Source organism: Octopus bimaculoides, chromosome 11 (genome assembly GCF_001194135.2).
Source record: "Octopus bimaculoides isolate UCB-OBI-ISO-001 chromosome 11, ASM119413v2, whole genome shotgun sequence".
NCBI lineage: Eukaryota > Metazoa > Mollusca > Cephalopoda > Octopoda > Octopodidae > Octopus > Octopus bimaculoides.
Window position 1 is genome coordinate 32,094,305 of NC_068991.1, and position 22,021 is coordinate 32,116,325.

Here is a 22,021-nt window from a genome sequence, read left to right on the forward strand (position 1 = left end):
TATATACAAGGGGATACCCAAAAGAAACCAGAATTTTGCAATATTATTTTATCCACTTAGTTTTACATGTTTACACTTTTATCGTCTTCAAAATATTCTCCATTTGAAGCAATGCATCGGTCCAGACACATTTTCCATTGTTCAAAGCTGTGCTGGAATTCTTGCAAAGTGATGCTTTTTAATGCCTCTGTCGTTTCTTCTTCATCTCTTCCACATCTGCAAATTCTGTAGCACCAGCTTTCATCACGAGTGATGACCTTCAGAAAAAGGTCCAGATCAATTTCCAACTGTTCTTTCAGTTCACGACACACATTCAGTCATGACTTTTGACCTACTGTGAACAAACGAGGCACAAATTTTCCTGCAACTCTTTTCATTCGCAATTCCTTGCTCAAAATTCGTTGGCAGGAGCTCCAGGACACACTAGTCATATCAAAAAGTTTGTCAATTATCCAAGATCAGTTCATGAATTTTCATGATATTTCCATTCATTCGGGAGGTCAACAGATGCCCTGAACAAAGTTGGTTTTCAAGTGACAAGTGACCATTCCTAAAGAATGAAAACAACTTGTAAACTTGTGTTTTGCTTATGGCAGCATCCTTGTAAGCTGTTTGTAGCATGTCAACTGTTTTAGCTGCCGTTTTCCCCAGCAAAAAACAGAATTTCATGGAAGCATGCTTTTCCTTTGTTTCAGCCATCACAAAAATTGATGAACAAAGACACATTATGTGGCAGTACAATTGCAACTGTGGTTGGCAGATTGATGCTAGAGGGTTGCATCAAGTAGCTTTTAGCAATGAAAGACTGAACTACAATGGGCTTGTCCCACAGAGAACATTTCCAGTTGCTTTTGGGTACCTCCTCGTATATACACAAACACACACAGATGTCTATATTCCATTTGCCAGCATGGGTTCCTCTTAAATAGTTGTTAAATATATTAGAAACAGCAGCTAAATATCCCTTTCATCTTAATAAAAAAAGACACATTGGACAATGTAATCCAAATACACAATATCTGAAATAAATGATGGATCGGTTAAAGCTTGAACAGTTTTGATCAAAGATCTGCTTGATCAAGGCTGGCCTGGGGTTAAATAAGACCAGCACCATAGAGTAAAGTTATAATTTCTAAACAATGTCTGGACATGTAGAACATGTGACTTGAGACTCTATAGCCCTAATGTTGAGTCATGAATAATGCGATCTTTTCAATGAAATTGTGGGATAAAAATTTCTAAGGATACAGAGTGTAAATCACCTTTTATTTAAAATGTCTATGATGGATTGGTCAAAGAGGATGAGTTCCTTTTAAATGATGTCAGTAATCCTCTGACAGACTCTGTTAAAGGTGGCAGTATTAAAATGGGTGATGAGTGCAGCCTACTCATTACTGTAGAAGTGAAGAAAGAATAATTGACACATTTATACCGTGTCTTTCTGATAATATTTCATATATGTTGTGTCTTTCTAAAGCATTTAAATGAGAATGAGTTTTACGAATGATTGGAGTGGGAGAAAGATGAAATATATGAGAAGAGGAGTTGTTAATACAATTATATTTAGATTATTAATCTTTACAGATGAAACCTTATTTATATTTGCACTACTTTTTAATTAGTTTCCTGTCATTATCATCAGATGTTATATTCCTGGATGTGCACATAGTACCAGACTTGATCCAAATAAGGAAAGTAGCATTTTTAAGCCACTGATGCATGTATAATTTGAGACTATATGTATCCATGAATAATACACCTGATGACAACCGAAGAATAAACTGATGTAGAGTAGATGTAAATATATTGTTTAAAATGTCCTATCTTAAAAGAGTTTAATAGTTAGGAAAATTATAATCTTGTGTCAGAAAAATGTTCAAGACAGAGAAGAGGAAGACAGTTCCAGTGTGACTCATTGACTAGCAGATATTGAGAGGGTCTATTTACAGTCATTATAATGTTAGAGGTAAGTCAATAAAAGCACTTTGATGTCTAAATCTGTTAATAAACTTGGTATTCTAGATTTACCGGAAGGGTTGGTTTTGCTTTTACTTAGTTTTTGAAAGAATAAATAATTCTAACTAATATTTGACTGTTTATTTAGAAACTGTTTTAAATAACATTCAAAGATGATAATAAATAACAGGTGTGAGGGAGAGATGTGTGGAGGAGGAATACATGAGACTTAGATGGAAGGATTTTGGCAAACATGGAGAAAAAGCTTTAAACAAAAACTTCAAAACAAAACAAAAACAAGTGACAAGCATTCAATGAAAAGATGATTATGATAAAGATACAGCTTTAATAAAACAAAAACAAAACAAAAAAATATTTAAATAAATGATGGGGATTATTGCAACATTGAAAAAAAGGAGGAAATATTTGGTGAAAGTTTGCTATTACTTGTTTTATGAATTTTATTATTTTTGTCTTATTGAAACTGTTAATTTTTTAATTGGGTTCAAATATTGTTGTTGTTTGCACCGAGATCAGTCCTTACTGAACACACTTTGATTTAAAAGTATTCCAGCTAGTCTATTATTATTATTATTAATTTTTTCGGCCTAATAATAGATTTTGTTCTAGACATCTAGTTAGCATGTGATTTAAGAGAAATTTGGTTGCCATTTTAAGCTAACTGAACAACTATGAGAAAGTTTCCCACTTCTAATTTTACTTTTATGTTGTTTTTAAGTGCTACAGAGATGAGTTAGTGAACAGGCTTCAATTCCTGGCAAAACTAATTCACTTCTTTTATGTCTCTTTGACCAAATTTCACCAAAAGTCTTCAGAGTCAATGGAAAAAATTGTCCGTTGACTGATTTAAAATCAATGTGAGCTAAAAGAGATAACTCAAACTTTCCAGTGACAAAATGGTGTAACAAATGACACACACACACACACACAAAAGGAAAAAAGGAGACAATGAACTGAAATTTCTTTCAGTTGAAGGAAGAAACAAAAGCCTAGCAGTTTTGTTTACAAGTCCCAAAGGAAAGGGGAGATAACTTAATGAATTTGAGAAAATTTAATGTTTGTTAGGGAAAAAAATACTGATCTTTGCCAGCAAAGCCAAATTCCACTCTTATTCGTATCAGCAAAGAAGTCTTCTCATACCTGCTGACAAATAACTTTCCTCATAAGTAATTTCTGTCAAAATAATATTCACTACCTACCTCACTTATATAAATTTCCATGAGCGCTAATTAAACACTATCTTAACCATGAAAAATATCTCTAAAGTTTCATATCTTTTATTTTGTTATAAATATGATCAGGAAAGTGCTAATGTACTGTTTTTAAGGGTTACCAGTCTTGAATTCCTGTGATTAGAAAGGTAAAGTGACCAAGTATGTAAAAAATTTTCTCTAATGGGTTGGTAGTTCAAATCTGATACAGAAATTTCATAGTATCCCAGGACCACAGAATTAGTAGCAGACTTTTTCTGAGAAAAACATCTGAAAGTGAGAGTGATTTGTCTTCATCTGTTTAATGTTGGACTTGGAACTGGTTCTACATAGATCTCTATGATAATTTCAAAGGATTGCTGTGTCAGACGACAAACTGGAACTAACACTACAACTTTGCCAGGTCAAACCAACAATGGGATTGTTTGACCCGAAAGAAATAGCAACCAAATTGTCCTCAAATCACACCCTGTTGTCCTGTAAAAGAAGACAATGTACTCCTTGGGCTTCAATCATAAGTCTGTTATATGAAAAGTTGAAACAATAACAATTACTGTTTGGGGTAGGGAAGATGACTAAAGAAACAATAACTTTAACCACTTCCTCCTACTTCTCTTTTTAAATTTTGACCACAGAATATGTCATCTCCTTTTTATCAAATTTAGAAGAAATGGCAGGAGAAAAAAATGTTAATGCAAATGAAATTATAATTAATAACATGAAATTATAAACTGAAAATGTGGCAGAGGAGGATGAGAATGGAATGATGTTAAATAACATGGCAGCAATAATGGTAATAAGATTTAATTGGTAAATAACAAAAATGATGATGATGATAACAATGACAACAACAACAACAACAGCAGCACCAAAAAAAATAAAACAGACAGACATGCTGATATGAACTCAGACTGACAGAATAATGGGGAAGAAGTAATATTGCAAAGAAAACTAAGATGTCAATAATATTTGTTGTTACACCATAGGTATAGCAGTATTGATAAATTAACAAACATACATATATATCTTACACATATATTTATTCTCTCCCCACTCTCTCTTTCTCACACTATATACAATGTGAGGATATTTAGTTAGCAGTATATTACTTTCTTCAAATCAATTAAAAGGCTTTCAGATCTGCCATAGTAGGTAAAATGCTAACACAAGAATTGAAAATATATGTAGTTATTGTTGCTGTAAGTGCAGAACACAATGATTTAAAAGCTACCAACTTTCTAAATATTACAAGATCTTTTGTACACAAAGTTTAGATAGAATTGGAATCCTCTGGCAAGAATATTCCAGTTATATGTTTGAACACTATATGGACACAGCAATTTATTCATCAGGTTCAAAACATTATTGATGATAACCCTGGAAAATCAATGAGGGCTATTGCCAAAAAACCTCAGAACTGTGGCACATGAGGGCATTAGATACAAGTCATATGTACTGAGGAGAGGCCAATTCATGTCTGCAAAGATACAAGAAAACTGTTTAATCTGTGCCCAACAGATTAAAATCCCTCACAAACATGGTATACTTTTATTCTTGCTTGATGAGAAAAACTTTGATCAAGACCAAAAGTCTAACAAGTGAAATGACAGGCAGTTATGTACAGGGTCTTCTAATGTCCCCAAAGTGATACTAAGTTTCCATCAACAACTGTGATGGTTTTAGGAGTAATGAGTTACAAAGTTAATATCATGCAACCTCACATCTTTCCATAGGGTCTTGGAATTAATGCTGCTGGATATGGTGAGTTTCTAGAGACAGTTTTTAAGACCTTAGTGGATGAAGTACACAGTAGAAGGCCATACAAAGTTTTAACAAAACTCAGTATCTTCTCACAAAGCCTATATAACCCAAGAAAGGCTGTTAGACAATCTTCACAATCTTGTAATACCAAAATTGTGGCATCCAAACTTGCCAGATTTATATCTTTTGGATTACTATGTCTGGAGCACTGGTGAAATGTGGACTATCCAACAGTCTTACAACACCATAACTTCACTGAAGGCCACCACTGCTCAGATAACGTCTGAAATGATTAAAGTCCATTTAGTGCAGGTATGTCAACTATCCTGGTCTGGCAGTGAAGCAATCATTGAAGCTAAAGGCAGATTCATAGAATAATGTTATAAGAGAACTTCTGCATGAATTTTATTAAAATACGTTTGGTTTTTGTTAGATTAGAGTGGTTTATTTTATTCCCAAATATGTCCACAAATACCTCTGGCACCCTGTATATATCTTACACATACATACATTTACTCTCTCTCTCTCTCTCTCTCATATACATGCACGTGTGTGTGTGTGTGTGTGTGTGTGTGTGTGTGTGTGTGTGTGTGTGTGTGTGTGTGTGTGTGTGTGTGTGTGTGTGTGTGTGTGTATAATATATATGTATATATATACTAATTTGATAAGTGCCAACACACAAAACTCTCAGCTTGAGCCACTCTGTTGCTTCTGCTAAATACTAATAAAATAAAATATACATATACCCATGTTTCGAGTTCTATTTTTCCTGTTTGCATCAACAACAACAACCCCCCCCTCGCCACACACACACACACACAAACAAACAAACAAACAAACAAACAAAAAGAGCTGAATGGACAATCCTATAAACTTCAAGAGTGTTGGAAATATTTAACAATCAAAAACCCTTGACCTTTTCCAGTAACAGCCTTTTACCAATCACAATTGGCAAATGAATGAGAAAAATACACTATAAAAGTGTGTGTGTTTGTGTGTGTGTAAAGGGGGCTGCAACTCCATTTTTAAGATAACAGTATTGGCCAATGTTAACTACAAGAATTTAGTTGATATACTCTTGAAGATCTAAAAATGTTGATATAAAAAGTAAAAGAATGAAGATAATAAGAGATAAATTTATAATCACAGGACATTAATCAAGGCCTAAGACACCAGAGTCCACAACATGGTTTTTCTTTCTCTGTAGAAGGCCTCAGTTATGAATCAAACTTATCACAGACTCCATGCTTAGAGGGCTTATTACCATTCGACAATGTGTGTGTGTGGAGAGAGAGATTCTCATAATACATGTTCCTACTCTAATGGTATTTCATTTGGAAGTGTCATTGTTGGGCCCAAGGCCTAATGAAGAGCCTTCTACAGGAGCTAGCTTAAAAGCCGCCTGATAGGGTGGCTTTTAACCCTTTAGCGTTCAAATTAATATGTCAAAAGTAATCCTTATTCGTTTACATTTTTAAAAATTAATCTGGTATTATCTTGTAGCTTCAAGAGTTGAAAGATGTAATTGTTTATTTTTAGAATGAGATTGCAGGGTAGGTGTGAGATACTGGTTCTAGCCAGTTTGAGCATAAAACGAGTAGAATATTTGGGCCGGATATAGCTGGTTTGAACACTAAAGGGTTAAGCTAGTCTAGTATCATTCCACCCACATCTAGGATACTTTATAAAAATATCAAATCACATCTAGACTGGTACTTTATTTTATCAAAGACGAAAGTTAACATCAGTGGCAGGATTTGAACTCAGGCTGTAAAGAACCATAACTAAACATCACAAGCATTTTTGAGATGCTCTACTGATTCTACCACCTGAATATATCAGTCTTGTTTTGTTACTTTTGTTTTGCTTTGTTTTCAGTTAATGAAATACCATCATCAAAGTAGTACACAATTTTGTTTCTCTCCAAGACAAATGTCCATGTATGGCATAATTGAAATGACATCAACTACAAATGACGTTATTGTTCTCTGTTGTTTCCAGAAATAGTCACATGGATTCACTATTAACCACTTCTCTCTTTTGCTTTGTTTATTGTTTCATAAGTTGAAGATCTCTATTATAAAAACATTTTTCTTTTCAAATCTAGTTTTTTTCTTTTCTTCCAGGTAAAAATTTTACTTTCTCAGACATAAAATAGAAACAACAAACCTAACAAAATAGTTAATTTGAAGAACAGATTGAAATTTTAATCAAATTGAAAAGCTGGAGCGATAATTTTCAACCTAATATGGAAGGTTCTTTCAAGATGGTTAATTCTTCATTAAACTGCTCAGAAATACTAAAATAATAACTGATCAACTTCAAAATGAAGAATTAATTCTCAAATTGAAAAGCAAGTTGCAAAATAACAAAATGGAGTGGAGGAAATAATTGTGGATTTTCATTTCCGGATTCTTTAATAAAAAAATTCTTTTTTTTTTTTTTTAATCCAGCAGCTGGAAGAAAAGGTGTACAAATTCAATGTAGAATCATCATAGAGGTAGTTGCATAGTTTATGGGTGTGCTAGTATGTGTGTATTTGCATGTTTGGGTATCCATGTATGTGTGTGTGCATGCATATGTATGAGCATGTGTTTCCAATGTTAATATGATCTTAGAGGTTTTGCATATGATAATGATAATATTTGTTTCAAATTTTGCTACAAGGCCAGCAATTTTAGGAGAAAGAGTTAGTCAATCACACAGATCCCAGTGTTCAACTCGTATTCATTTTATAAATCCTGAAAGGATGGAAGCAAAGTCATCCTCAGCAGAATTTGAATTTAGAATGTAAAAAGCTGATAGAAATGCCGCTAAGCATTTTGTCTGATGTGCTAACAATTCTGCCAGCTCATTGCTTTAATAATTACATTGTGCAACATGGTTTTTGTCCTTGGGTAACAACTGTTATTTCCTATTTGCTTATCCCTAGAAAGTATGAAAAATGGCTATTTCCTTCAAATTTTGCTTTTATTACATTTATTCAAGCCCCAAAGAATCCTTCTCAACACATGGCTATGATGCTCTCCCACTACTTCTGCTCTTGATCAGAGATGCACATATTGTCAGCCACTAAGAGACATGCTCAAGTGGTTAAGCTCAAGCAAATCTGTGGTATTGAGCAGAATATTTGCTATAACAATATTTCTGCTTCAGCAACCCAGCACTGAATCTGAAATGTAATGGAAAATAAGTCAGTTTCAAAACTTTGATGTCCAGGTCACAAAAGCAAAGTTTGAAGAGAATAGTTGTCATTTCATTTGATTTTTAGAATCTTCTGAAGAGAATGATACTGTTTCCAAAGGAGTCAAGATTGATGGCATCATTAGAGAGTTGGCAGAGGAAGGGCTGGCCCAGAAAGGCAAGATATTAGTAATTACTGGAAGAATGCACTACAGTAGAGTCTGTGTTCATATTGAGGCATGATTGCTGTTGTAGGCCCAAATCAGTCCTCATATTGCAGACTTTTAATCCAAAGTAATTCAGCCATAACTATACCATCATTTTAAAGTCACAGGATAACTAGAACTACATTATCCAATGTGCCTTTCTTGTTTTTAAGGCTGTAGGATGTGATATGAGGGAGACTTGTTTGCTATGTCTAATACACAGAGGATTTTACCTTTATCTAAGTGAATGCAATTGCAGTAAGTGAATAATTAAAGCTATCAGTGGATGGAGTTAATTAAGTTTGATAAATTAAACTGAAACTGGATTTTGAATCATTTGTGAAATTAATTGTCAATAATTTCAATTACTATTTGACTATTTATACCCAGGGTAGCAAAGGCTTGAGATGGAGCAGTTGTATCATGTGGTGGTGAGCAACCACATGTGGTAGCAGTGGTGTTAGATGGTGAGTTACCACATGGGGTGGCTGTAGTATCAGATGATGAGTTACCATATGGGTAGGCTAGACTATTTGACCCAAATTCCATCAGCCTTTAAGAGTTTATTTTGTCTTCTTTTCTGCTCCAGTATGACCTTGACTGATTGACCACAAACAACTAAAGAGAAGAGAATTGATGGTTTGAAATATTATCAGATAAGAATTTCTGATTATTGTGATTTGTGAGCTAAGACCTTCAAACACAAATGATTGTAAGTGGTTTGAGTTTTGATCACACCTTGAGTAAAGGTTTACCACCAAACACTAGGTTTGACCTATGTCTTCAGAGTAAAACTTAGCAAAAGATACTTTGTGAAAGTTAATGATATGTTGTTGTTGAGTGGTTAGGGTTAATATGGTCCTTGGGTGCTTTTAGTAATGTCCCCTCAGTTACAAGCATTAGGGGACCAGATCACTGGTCTGAGGATAACAACCTCACTCATTCTCACAAGTCTCAGGGCTACTTACTGGATGTCAAAAACAAAAAAAAACAAAAAAATTTACAAATGTATTATAAACATAAATTTCATATCTTGAACTGCACTCCTATCAAAAAAAATTTAAATAATAATAATAATCATGGTTTCAAATTTTGGCACAAAGCCAGCAATTTCAGGGGAGGGATAAGTCAATTACATCGACTCAAGTGCTCAACTGGTACTTATTTTATTAACCCCAAGAGGATGAAAGGCAAAGTTGACCTTGGTGGAATTTGAACTCAAAACATAAAGATGGATGATATGCCTCTAAGCATTTTGCTTGTGTGCTAATGATTCTGCTAGCTAATAATAACGGTCCTTTCTACTATTAGCACAAGGCCTGAAATTTTAGGGGAGAGTGGGGAAGAGTCAATTACATCGACTCAGTGCTTGACTGGTCAATAAAGCAAATGCTTTATTGATCCTGAGAGGATAAAAGGCAAAGTCAACCTCAGCAGGATTTTGATGGAATTTGAATGCAAAATAAAAGCAAGAACAAATACCACAAAACATTTTGTCCAATGCTCTAGCAATTCTGTGAAGAGAGAAAATGTTTTCTTTATTTGCATATCCCAAATAGACATCTTCAAGACATGATAGCAATATTGATGTAAAATTCTTAGAAGAAATCCATTCCAACAAACAATGATGTCTAATAAAATCCAAATTAAATTTTTCAGGCAAATTAGTTTGGAAACAATTGTTACTGCAATGATGCCAGTACCACCAGCAGAAATATGTACTAATCGAAGATATTTCATATACAAGAGATATTGTTTTAAAAATAATTTTTAGAAAAAACAATTTTTATTTTTGCTTTAAAATTATTTTTGCAAACAAAAACAAAAACTAAACAATAAATAAATAAATAGCATATTTTGTTGCATTTGACATGCTATCATGCAGAAATTAAAGCAAATCTTAATTAATCAACAATTTCTAATGTGAAGCAAAGTTAAAAACAAACAAGACACATACATGCATACATACAAATGTATACACATGCAAACTCTTGTGCATGCATATACATGCACACACACTCACACAAATCATTGCAAGTTTACACACACCCTGCCTCAATCTGTCCTTTAACCAACAGAGTGGATTTTTTGTTGTTTACTTACATTGTCTCCCCACCCTAATATCCCCTTAACCCTTTTGATACTAACCTGCCTGAAACCGCCTCTGGCTCTGTAGTACAAATGTCTTATTTTCAAATGTTCTGAATTAAAATCTTCCACCAAACCTTAATCACGATTTATGTTCCTAATGCTAGCTTAATGATAACTAAGTTATTTACTAAATTCTTTGCTATATTTAAAATTAACTGAAAGAAACACAGAGTATCTCAAAAGAAATATGGTAACAAAAGGTTAAGGAAAAAGACCCTAAAAATCCAACATGTGGGAACCTGCTTCATTGTAAGATTAAACAGTAACACTCTCCACCTCTTCTCCACTACACTAAGACAAGGAGGGGAGGTATGAATTACTCAATAGTCTACCACTACTGCTACCACCACCATTTGTAACTATCATACTGGAATCAATGATGAAAGGTGTGACTTGAGGGAGATTCGGCTGATCTTTCTACCAAATTGACTGACCATAGTTTGTTGTACTTCACAGTTTACCTAATTACTCACAAGAGGCTGATACCAGCAGTGGCAAACCATTGCAATGGTACAATCTTCACTAGGAATCATATTCCTCTCAGGTGGAACTACACCATCACCAAATTTCTTCGGATTTTGAACAATAAGCTGCTTGCAATGGTTGTTTTCCGTTGCATTGGTTTATCTACATAATACACCAAAAACAATTGTTTCTACCATTGGTGACAGAAATATTATTAGAGCGAAACTGAATAGAAGAGGCCATAACCTAGTGCCCAGTTTGACATTGCTACTGGGTCATTGGGTGCCTTTAGAGGCCCTGTTGTATTTAAGCTTCACATCTAACTTTCTCCTACCAGTTTCTGATGTCTTAAAAAGATTCTTGATACTGTTTTCCCATCTCTTTCTCAGCCATCAGAAACCCAAATTATAAGATCTGTGATCAAAGGGGTCTCCCAACACTAACCCCTGCTCCCTTTTACACACACAAGTTTTACAATGTAAGAAGCTCAATGTTCAGACTATTAACCTCTTATTTAGACATGTCTGCCACTCTACTGATAAACAGTTCACATTATGAGGAAACAATATTGAACATGAATAAGATTATAATTTTTAAAGCTAATTAACTTTGTCTTTAGAAATTACCATTTTTAAAGATTATTTTTACAATATTTACATCTGTGATACAATTTGATCAGTTTGATTGCTGATGGTTAATATGATGTTGTGTTCCTGGGTGTGTATGTAGTACCAACTGGCTTTGAACTAGAAGACTGTAATTCTAAAGAAAAGTTCATAACATTTTTCTCCATTAGGCCACTGACATTTAGAGGTTTATTCTACTGTAGAGCTTTATTTTATAGATACAATTACATAGTTACATACACACAAGTTGATGTATGTCTGTATGTAAGTTTGAATGTATGTTCATATGTATGAATGTATGTATGTAATTATGTACGTTTGTATGTATTATTTATGTATGTGTGCATGCATGTATGTCTATTCCTGTATAATATATTGATATATACTGCACACAATCACACAAAATTAGCAATATGTTGTCAAAGCATTGCAAGTTATTAAAACATGCCAAAAATAAAGCATTATCTTCCACAGACATTCTTATTAACACCAAATAAAGCCATATTTATAAAAAGTAAACAAAAACAGCAAAGCTCAACAATATTAAATGTTAAACATAAAATAATATTAAAGAACAAGAAATGACTCTCACAACAAAAATATTAAAAGCATAACAAAATAAGCTCAACCTTTACAATGGTGTTTTTTCTTGATCTGATTTCCCTAGAATTATTCATTTATATGATAGAAACAGCTACACCTTGATACTGACAGAGTATGAGTATAGTGATGTGTGTGTGTGTGTGTGTGTGTATGGGGGGATAGATAGGGACAACAGTGAAAATAGCCAAGTGGGTCAAATATTGGACAATCTACCATCTCATGGTACAGAATCTAACAAAGTTGTGTGTCAAATTGTTTCGCCGTTTCAGCTCATGACTGAAGGTCTCATGTTTTCTTATGGCCAGCAGTACCCACTCTATGCCTCTATGGGAATGTCTTATCAGTTCATTCATCCCCCAACTACATTTAACACTACCCTGAAAATTATTGTAATGAAATACACTGTCCACATATTTCAATTAATTTCTGAAATATTGAAGAATTTGGTAATATTCAGTAAAATAACTAATTTCTCCATTATTAACCCTTTATCATTCAGAGTCCTCTGTGAAATATAATGCTTATTTATTCACATTGCTTTGAATTAATCATGAATTATCTTATAGACTTCATATTTCAATTTTGTGATTATTTTTAGAAAGACATTGTAGGATAAGTGTGAGAGGTTGAATCTGATCAATTTCAACATAAAACAAGTAAAATGTTTGGGCCTGATATGGCTGGTTTAAATGCTAAAGAGTTAAGTTACTGTTTGGAACAGATCTCGGTGGTTTCTTCTACGAAAGGACTAAAATGGTGATACAGTTGTCAAAAAGTAAGCAACAACCTATTGACGACCTTGGTAATTCACACTCACACACATAGAAATGCACATGGTGTACACATGAAGAGGGAATGTCATGAGATTTATTAAATATCTTTGTAACACAAAGAATAAAAAATATACAACACTAAATCAATGGAACTTTAAAAGTAATGTAAGAGTTAAACAACAAAATTTTATCCTGTGTACTTTGAATTACTTACTTATGGCTATCATTGCAGTCTTTTGTCACTTACTGTTGCTTTCTATCCCCTTTTATTTCTTTTTGCAATGAGTTGTAATACCCCTGATTACAGTGTGAGTGTTACATTTGTGTTTCTTGATAATCAAAATAACTAATAAAAATTCTGAAATGTAGGTTATTTTATTATAATTTTTTAATTTTTTAAGTTTATATCCATGGATTCCTTCTTAATTTTTAATTCATGGCAATTGTTGGTCATTTCTTGAGTCTAAAAGATTTCAGTTTTCACAAGAATCAAAGTTTTTGATCTTAGAACAGAACAGAATGGCTGACAACTTCTTAATAATATGTGGAAATTTTCTGTTGGGCAAAATTAGTAAAGGGACTTGTTTAAAAAGCAATATAGATGATAGAAATACAATATCTTTTCCACTTGGCTATTATACTTCCTCACTCACTCTATAATAATAAATATGATGATGATGATGATGATGGTGATGATAACATCTATAATAATAATAATAATAATAATAATGAAAGCAATAAAATTACTGAAATCCTTAATGTAATTAAGAAACGGCAGGCTGAGTATTAATTGAGATATAAGGCTGTTGAAATTATATTTGTTAAGGAGAGTGGGGGCAAGTCTTAGATGGTTAGTTGAAATTCAAGGATTGGGGCTGGGTCCTTGAAAGTGGGTTCGTGGCCAGAACATGCTGCAACAACATTGCCACTTACTAAGTCTGTAACCGTGTAGATCCTTCACACTGACCTCAGGCTCTTGTTCTGAACAGAGTGAGAAGAAGGATAAAATAAAAGAGATAATGATAAAAATAATAATAAAATTAAATAAAATGAATAAATCAATTTTACTGATGGCATTCAAAATAAAATAAAATAAAATAAATTAAATGTAATCTTTAAATACAAATAAAAATAAAAAGGCAGTTTCAAAAAATAAATGGGTGAAATATAGAAGATAAATCTTTTTTTGTGGTAAACATAATGTATAAAAATATAAACAAAAAAGAAAATATAGGTAAAAATATAAAACATTTCACACAAATAAACATTGGTCTTTCTTATTTGAAAGTAACACTGTGTGTGTGTATAAAACTAATGCTAAATTGAAACATCCTAACACATTTTCAAATTAAATGAATGCTATACTGGAAACTGAAATTTATAGATTTCAACTAAATAAAGAATTAAATAAAATGTTTAATAAAACTGATAAAATTTTATTTTGAAACAAAGATTAAACAGAAAAAAATTCACACACACACACACACATGTATTAACATACATGCACACACAAACATTACATATAAAAAGTTAACACAATATTTCTCTTTCTTTTATATCGTAACAAGAAGTACATTTGAAACCTAACACATTAATACACATACACACAGGTTAACACACACACACACACACACACACACACACACACACACACACACATTGAGGATTTTTGTCATTTATTTTAGATACAGTTATTTTTAGCAGTGAAAATGAAACTGCAGAGAAATCTAAGAGCAAAAGAATAGAAGAGAACGGTAGATATGACCCCAAAGGGAGAAGAACAGGGACATATAAGGTATGTATGACAGCTGTGAGGTTTAGTTGTAAATAACAGTAGTAATGTTGCTCTGGCAACCACTACTACCAAACATCATTGTAAACACTAAAGGTGGGCACAGTTAATCAAAAAGTTAACTTCACTATCATTTAATCCATTAACCAAAAAAGTCAACTTCACTATTTGTTAATTCATTAATCAAAATGTTAACTTCGATAATTGTTAACCAGCTAATTTTTTTTAAATGTAAAGTAAGTTATTGATAAATCGTGAACATTAATTTTTATGATAGAAAAAAAAAATCAGTTTTTGCTCTAAAACCACCTAAAAACATCTTTAAAAAGGTTCCAAAACAATAAAAATAAATCTTTTTTTGGCCTTTGTAAGGGCTTTAGAACCCCAAAACTATAATTGTTTTTTTTTCTTTCTTTGCTTTGGAATTAAAAAATGCTGATTTCATAGTTCTGGCCCTTTTTTAGGTTTTTAAAGGCTTTTAGAGCCAGAAAAGGGTAGGAAAAAAAAGAATTTTTTTAAACTGAAGTGAAACAATATTAGTGTTAAACTAAAAATGTTTATTAATAAAGTGGCCATAAAAAATTTTAAATAAATGAAAAACAAGATATATAACATAATTCAATTTTTTCTTTTCTCATTCTCTAACATGAGATGCATGTTGCCCTTCATGAACATTAGCATGTCAAAGTTTTCATCAGACAGGCCCTCAAGATGTCCTTGCCTTAGAGAACAAATGTTTCACTGCAGTACTGGAGGGGATGGCTGTGTTGAACTTGATGAACAAGTCCACCAACACTTGCTCACCCAAGAAGGCAGCATCTGTCAGCAAGTACTTGCTGGTCTCCAACCAGGTCTTGACCAAATTCTGGGCTTTGTACATGAGTGACCTGTGGGTGACACCACTGAAGAAGTCATCCTCCTTTTCGTTGTTGCTACTCACTTCATCAGTCTGCTGCCTCATGGCCTCCTTGACCTTACCCACCATGCTTTTCCTCAACATGGTGTTGTCATACTTATCCAACTAGATGGGGTGAAACTTGAGGTGGAAGGCAGCAGCCAGCTGGCATTCTTTTGTCGATGCCTGCCAAAAGTGCATTGACAAAAGGGATGCAGTAAACGAGGCCCTTGGACTTCAAGTCCTTGAGCCTAAAGATCATCGTAGCAACTTGAGTTAATGGAAGTTAACTCAAGCAGACTTGAGTTAACAGAAGTTAATTAGTCCGATAATGATTTCCAAAGTTAACTTAAAAGTTAAATCATTAACGAAAATGTTAACTTTATTAATTAATGATTAATGGTTAGGTGCCCAGGTTTGGTAAACACACATCAATAACTGCAATAAGTAAAGCAGTTGTACATACTCTTTCCAAGCTTCTATTACATGGGTACAGGGAGACAGCTGTATGAGCAAGGGGCACAGAGAAACATGGCTGTGAGAGCAAGATATTTGCTTTGTAACCATACGGTTCTGAGTTCAATCTCATTGCACGGCATCTTCAACTACAGCTTCAGGTTAGACTGATCGATTACTTCTGGAAAGCCTTTGATAATTGGTCTGCTCTGTCAAAGGTGAGCTGTGGCTAAATAACAACACCTATAACTTTCTTCTTCAGAACATGTTACTTGCACAACACTCACATGTTTGACTCACTTCCACAACATCAAGACCACATTTTTCACTCGTTTCATTACATGCTGAATTCATCTATGATGCTCCGTAGTCACATGATCTGTGGCACCTCAAGACGTGTACATCATTCATTCCACCACCAGAGGCCACATGTTGCACTCACCTCTTACACACACTCATCAAGGCCACATATTGCAGTCACCAATCTATCACCTCCTTCAACAGATGTCCTTATGAAAGACTGTTGAATGTTGAGAATGAATGGGAGGAGGAGAGTCTGTCAAAGGTTGACCCAACTGAGGGACCAGCTATCCCAATCAACAATACCCTAGTAGATAAAGCAATTAAGGATATGAAGACAGGGAAAGCACCCTGCCCATCAGGAATCACTGCTGAGATGCCTAAAATATAGGTTGATGTGGGTTATGGTCTTGTCACCCACATCGTAACTCAGGGAGTTCATGAAGGAGTCATACCCAATGACTGGTGTAGCAGCACCATAGTCAACTGCTACAAAGGTAAAGGTAATGCTTTAGATAGAAACAACTATAAGGGTATCAAATTACTGGATCAGGTGATGAAAGTTACAGAGAGGGTCATAGCCCAACTAATTAGGGAGAGAGTTAGCCTAGATGAGATGCAGTTTCTTTTTGTGCCAGGCAGAAGCACCACTGATACTGCAGGAGAAATATCTAGCCAAAGATAAACCTCTGTACTTGGCTTTTGTTGACTTGGAGAAAGCCTATGACAGGGTCCCCTAATCACTTATCTGGTGGTCAATGCAGAAACTGGGGATAAACAAGCGCTTGGTAAGAGCTGTACAGGGGTGCTGTCAGTAAAGTGAGGGTTGGCAACAAGTATAGTGAAGAATTGAAAGTAGAAGTAGCGGTTCACCAAGGATCAGTCCTCAGGCCCCTCTTATTCATCATAGTCCTCTAGGCAATAATAGAGGAATTCAAGATAGGCTGCCCCTAGGAGCTCCTCTATGCTGATGACCTTGCTTTAATAGCTGAGTCACTGCCAGAACTAGAGATGAAGTTTAGAGTGTGAAAGCAAGGTCTAGAATCAAAAGGCCTTAGGGTTAACCTAGCAAAAACCAAAGTCTTAGTCAGTAGGAAGGCTAACAAATCACAAACCCCTTCAGGTAGATGGTCTTGCTTGATCTGTAGAAAAGGTGTGGGTAGAAACTCCATACAATATATCTGGTATGGCTAAGATCAATAACAATATACCCGGTGTAAGCTATGGACACATAAAAGGTGCAGCAATATCAATGGAATGTTAACCGGGAAGATAGTTTTTATGTGTGGCAGATGCACTGGGGCAATAAACACTAAAGATGTAGAGAAGACAGATTCCATCACATGCCAGGGGGAAAAACTAGAAGTAGTTGATAGCTTCCACTACCTAGGCAACCAAGTCTGTAGTAGGGGGTGGTGCTCTGAGAGTGTAGCGGCTAGAATACGAATAGCCTGGGCAAAGTTCAGGGAACTCCTACCTCTGCTGGCAACTAAGGGCCTCTCACTCATGATGAAAGGTAGATTGTATGATGTATGTGTGCGAACTGCCATGCTACACAGCAGTGAAACATGGGCCATGACTGCTGAGGACATGCGTAGGCTTGAAAGAAATGAAGCTAGTATGATCCACTGGATGTGTAATGTCAGTGTGATACATGAAAGAGTGTGAGTGTTCTAAGAGAAAAGTTGGACATAAGAAGCATCAAATGTGGTATGCAAGAGAGACAACTGTGCTGGTATGGTCATGTGTTATGTATGGATGAGGACAGCTATGTGAGGAAGTGCCATACCATAACTATGGAAGGAACCTGTGGAAGAGGTAGACCCAGCAAGACCTGGGATGAGGTGGTGAAGCATGACCTTCGAACATTGGGCCTCACAGAAGCAATGACGAGAGACAGAGACCTTTAGAGATATGCTGTGATTGAAAACACCTGGCAACTAAAGTGAGATCGCAGTCATGGCTGATGCCAGTGTTGAATGTCCAGCCCATTTAAGAGTACCCTTGATGCATCAGGCAATATGATATAATTGAGATGACCTGTTGAGTCAAGTAAAACCAATATTGTAGCTGTGGCTAGTGGCCCCTGACTGGCTCCCATTCTGGTGGCATGTAAAATGCATCATCCGAATGAGGTCAATGCCAATACCCCCTGACTGGCACGTAAAAAGCACTATCCGAATGTGATCGATGCCAGGACTGCCTGACTGGCTCCTACGCTGGTGGCACGTAAAAAGCACCCACTACACTCTCGGAGTGGTTGGCATTAGGAAGGGCATCCATCTAGAGACATTGCCAGACCAGATTGGAGCCTGGTGCAGCCACTGGCTTTCTAGACCTCAGTCAAACCATCCAACCCATGCCAGCATGGAAAATGGACATTAAGCGATGATGATGATGATGATGATGATGATGATGATGATGATGATGATGATGATGATGATGATGATGATGATGATGAATTCCTAACCATCCTAGTTCTCAAACTTCAATTGAACTGTACCCTTGTCAATGCCTTCTCTCACCCACAGGTTGACATCAATATTTTTTGTCCTTGATACAAGAACGAAATATAAAATAAAAAATAATGAACTTATTGTATATAGTACTCAGGTAACAAAATAATTTCATCTTCTTCTACCTCCAGAATTATGTTTACTTACATAAAGTTCCCTACATTAAATACACTGACCAAACATTTTGCCGTCCTTGCTAACTCACTCCCTGATCTAAAGACATCAATGTTACCAGGAGAAACTGAAGATGTCATAGTGGCTTGTATGCATGTGTGCATGAGAATTATAAAATTTCAATGGAGAAAGAGTAGCAAAAGTAATAGCTTTTCAAAATGTCTCTCAAATTTATTTAATTCTGGTGGCACTTTACTGAACCAGGGAGAAGTCAGTTCCACTAAAATGGTTTCCTGTAGAACTGATCAAGGACAAATTAGATGTTTCTCAATGCAGCCCTCACACAATTCTCATCTCTGTAACTGTAAGTTAGGTATCAGAGGGGGAACAGATATATTGTGGATTATAAAGTCTTACTACTATTTGATCTGATTAAAAAATAAATTCAGACCTAACAGATTTGGGTACAAATTTAAGTTAGGTGAAAATCTAAGCTACTCTTATTGACAAGCAGTGATGTTTAGTCATTATTCAAGGAATTTTAGCAGAACTGCTAATGCACTCAACCTGTTCACTCAAGTAAATAAATCTCCTTTAAGAACAAGAAAGACATTTTAAATGCTAAATCCGAAGACCACCATAAACATAGACTGTAGCTAGAAAGGAACAAAACTGGCATAGGTCTAACTTTGAGTAGATCTAATTTGGAGAATGACTAAAATAGTATGTATCTAACTTGGTGTAAGTAATGCTAAGTATGAAACAATGATAATTACAACAGCAATAGCAAAGCAACTTTTACATGCTTGGAATAATGCTAGGAATAATGACCAGAACAAGCTAGGAATAATGACCAGATCTCCCTCAAGCCAAGCCCTAATGTCTTTAAAAAGAAGCACAATTTGGATAATGGAGTGCAAGAGACATTATTTCTGAAAAAAATATTAAAGATAATATGGCTACAGCTTGAATGTCTTTGATTAAAAGTCTACTTAGGTGGACTTGGTACTAAAACAACACCCAAACTAGTTATTCTACACTCAGATGATAGCTCAATTCCAAAAGAATTGTTGTACACAGTTTTACATTAACAGTAACAAAGTTGTAAAGAAGGGGAAAAAAAGCAACAAAATAAAGATGGTTGTTGATGTTGTATATGGTAGCCGGAAGATACTTGTAGTTACATGGAAGGAAATGAGATTCTTCATACTTAAGAACTAAGTAAAACAATTTTATGACTATCAGACATGAAGTATCTGTCTGTCTGTACCTAAATCTCTCTTCTCTCTCTCTTTTATATATATATGTATATATATATATATATATGAGAGAGAGAGAGAGAGAGAGAGGGAGAGAAGAGAGAGAGCAGAGAGAGAGAAGAGAGAGAGCAGAGAGAGAGAAGAGAGAGATAGAGACAGACAGATCATACATACACAGACAGACATATTTATGCAACAGCTATGAACTAACAATATTCTCAGATATTTCAAAGTGTGTCTGGAAGTGATACACAAAGTATGTTGCCAATGGTATAGCAACTGGTGATGCTAAATACAAATAAGTTTGGTATGGAGTAGATGCTGGTAAACTAAACAGAGCTGAAAAGATGCAGTGTTTGGTAACTGCTTGGTAATACATAATTCAGTGTTCATTGAAATGAAATGGTAGTCTGATTTAATAAAAGACAGTGCCATTTAATAAGAGGAAGGTTTCCGGGAGTAAAAGAATAGTTTTCTTTCTGTTTGACTAAATTTAGTTTTTAAACTGGAATAAATAGACAGCTTTAAATAACTTCAAATAAGAACACTGCTTTCTTTCTTTCTTCTACACAGATCTTTATAAAAGGGAGAGTTTAAAGAAAAAAAACTTAACTCAATTTCTCCATATATCCCAAAATGTAACTGATATGTGTGTAGAGAGAGAGAGTGTGGGGAGAGAAATCAACAGACAGACAAGTCTGTCTCGTTGCCTTGACAGCATGTATCACCATCATGCAAGTGGTGTGCTTCATTTCCAATTTTCCATGAAAACATGTCTGGTCATCAGGAAATATTACTTTACTTGGAAATGAGTGAGGGTTGGCAACTAGAAGGGAATTTAGCTGTACAAAATCCACCTCAACAAATCCTATCTAGCCCATGCAAGCATGGAATACTGGATGCTAAAATGATGATTTTATTACATATATTTAATGAAATTTTGCAGAAACAGGTAGTTTCCGATGGAGTAAATTACGATTATGTTGATAAAATTTAGAAAAACAATGACATATTTATTGCAAATAAACACAAAAAATTTGTTTTATTTAATTTTATTTTAAGGTAATAAACACTTTCCTTCCGAAAATTGGTATTTAATCATCATCTAGTATATGCACGAAGAAATTTGATAAAGCTAAATTATAATTATTATATGTATGCTATATTTCCTGACAAAAGGAAACTTTGAAAGTTACCATGTAACAAACAGGTAGCACTCCAGTATACAAATACTAGCAGATAATCAGATGTCACAAAATATCATAAGGATAATTTATATAATTATCTTAATGCAGAAATACAAATTATTGTTATTCAATGAAGTACAATATTTTCTGAAAAACTAATTTTAATGTATTTCGTATGTGTATTTCGTGTGCAAGATTCTTGATGTGGATACAATACACCAGAGCATCAAAGTAACAATAGATTACCCAACAAGACACCTAAACATGAGACTCCCAGTACTTGACACAGAACTTTGGCTAGAAACAATTAATGACAAAGTTCAAATCCTCCACTCACATTATATGAAACCTATATCTTCAAAGTATGTTATCCATAAGAATTCGGCTCTATCACACAGTGTGAAAATCAATATATTAGTAGCCGATTTGGTTAGAATAATGAAAAACATATCCCCCCTGTGCGGTCCATGGGAGGGGCAAAAACATATTCAAGACTTCATGCATCGCATGCAATTTTCGGGATACAGCCAGAAAGATAGAATCCGG

General features: G+C 34.6%; 1 protein-coding gene across 5 annotated transcripts in view; it reads right to left on the reverse strand.

Annotated features, from left to right (window-relative positions):
- Positions 1 to 22,021, reverse strand: part of LOC106868368 (reticulon-1-A) — a 234,477-nt gene that overhangs the window by 63,791 nt on the left and 148,665 nt on the right. For 4 of the 5 annotated variants that reach the window (XM_052971676.1, XM_052971677.1, XM_052971678.1 and 1 more), the window contains one exon: positions 13,890 to 13,937. The exons of the other annotated variant lie outside the window; for it this stretch is intronic. In XM_052971676.1, coding sequence (XP_052827636.1) covers positions 13,890 to 13,937 — 48 coding nt within the window. The remainder of the gene's footprint in view (positions 1 to 13,889; positions 13,938 to 22,021) is intronic. 5 annotated transcript variants of the gene reach the window in all.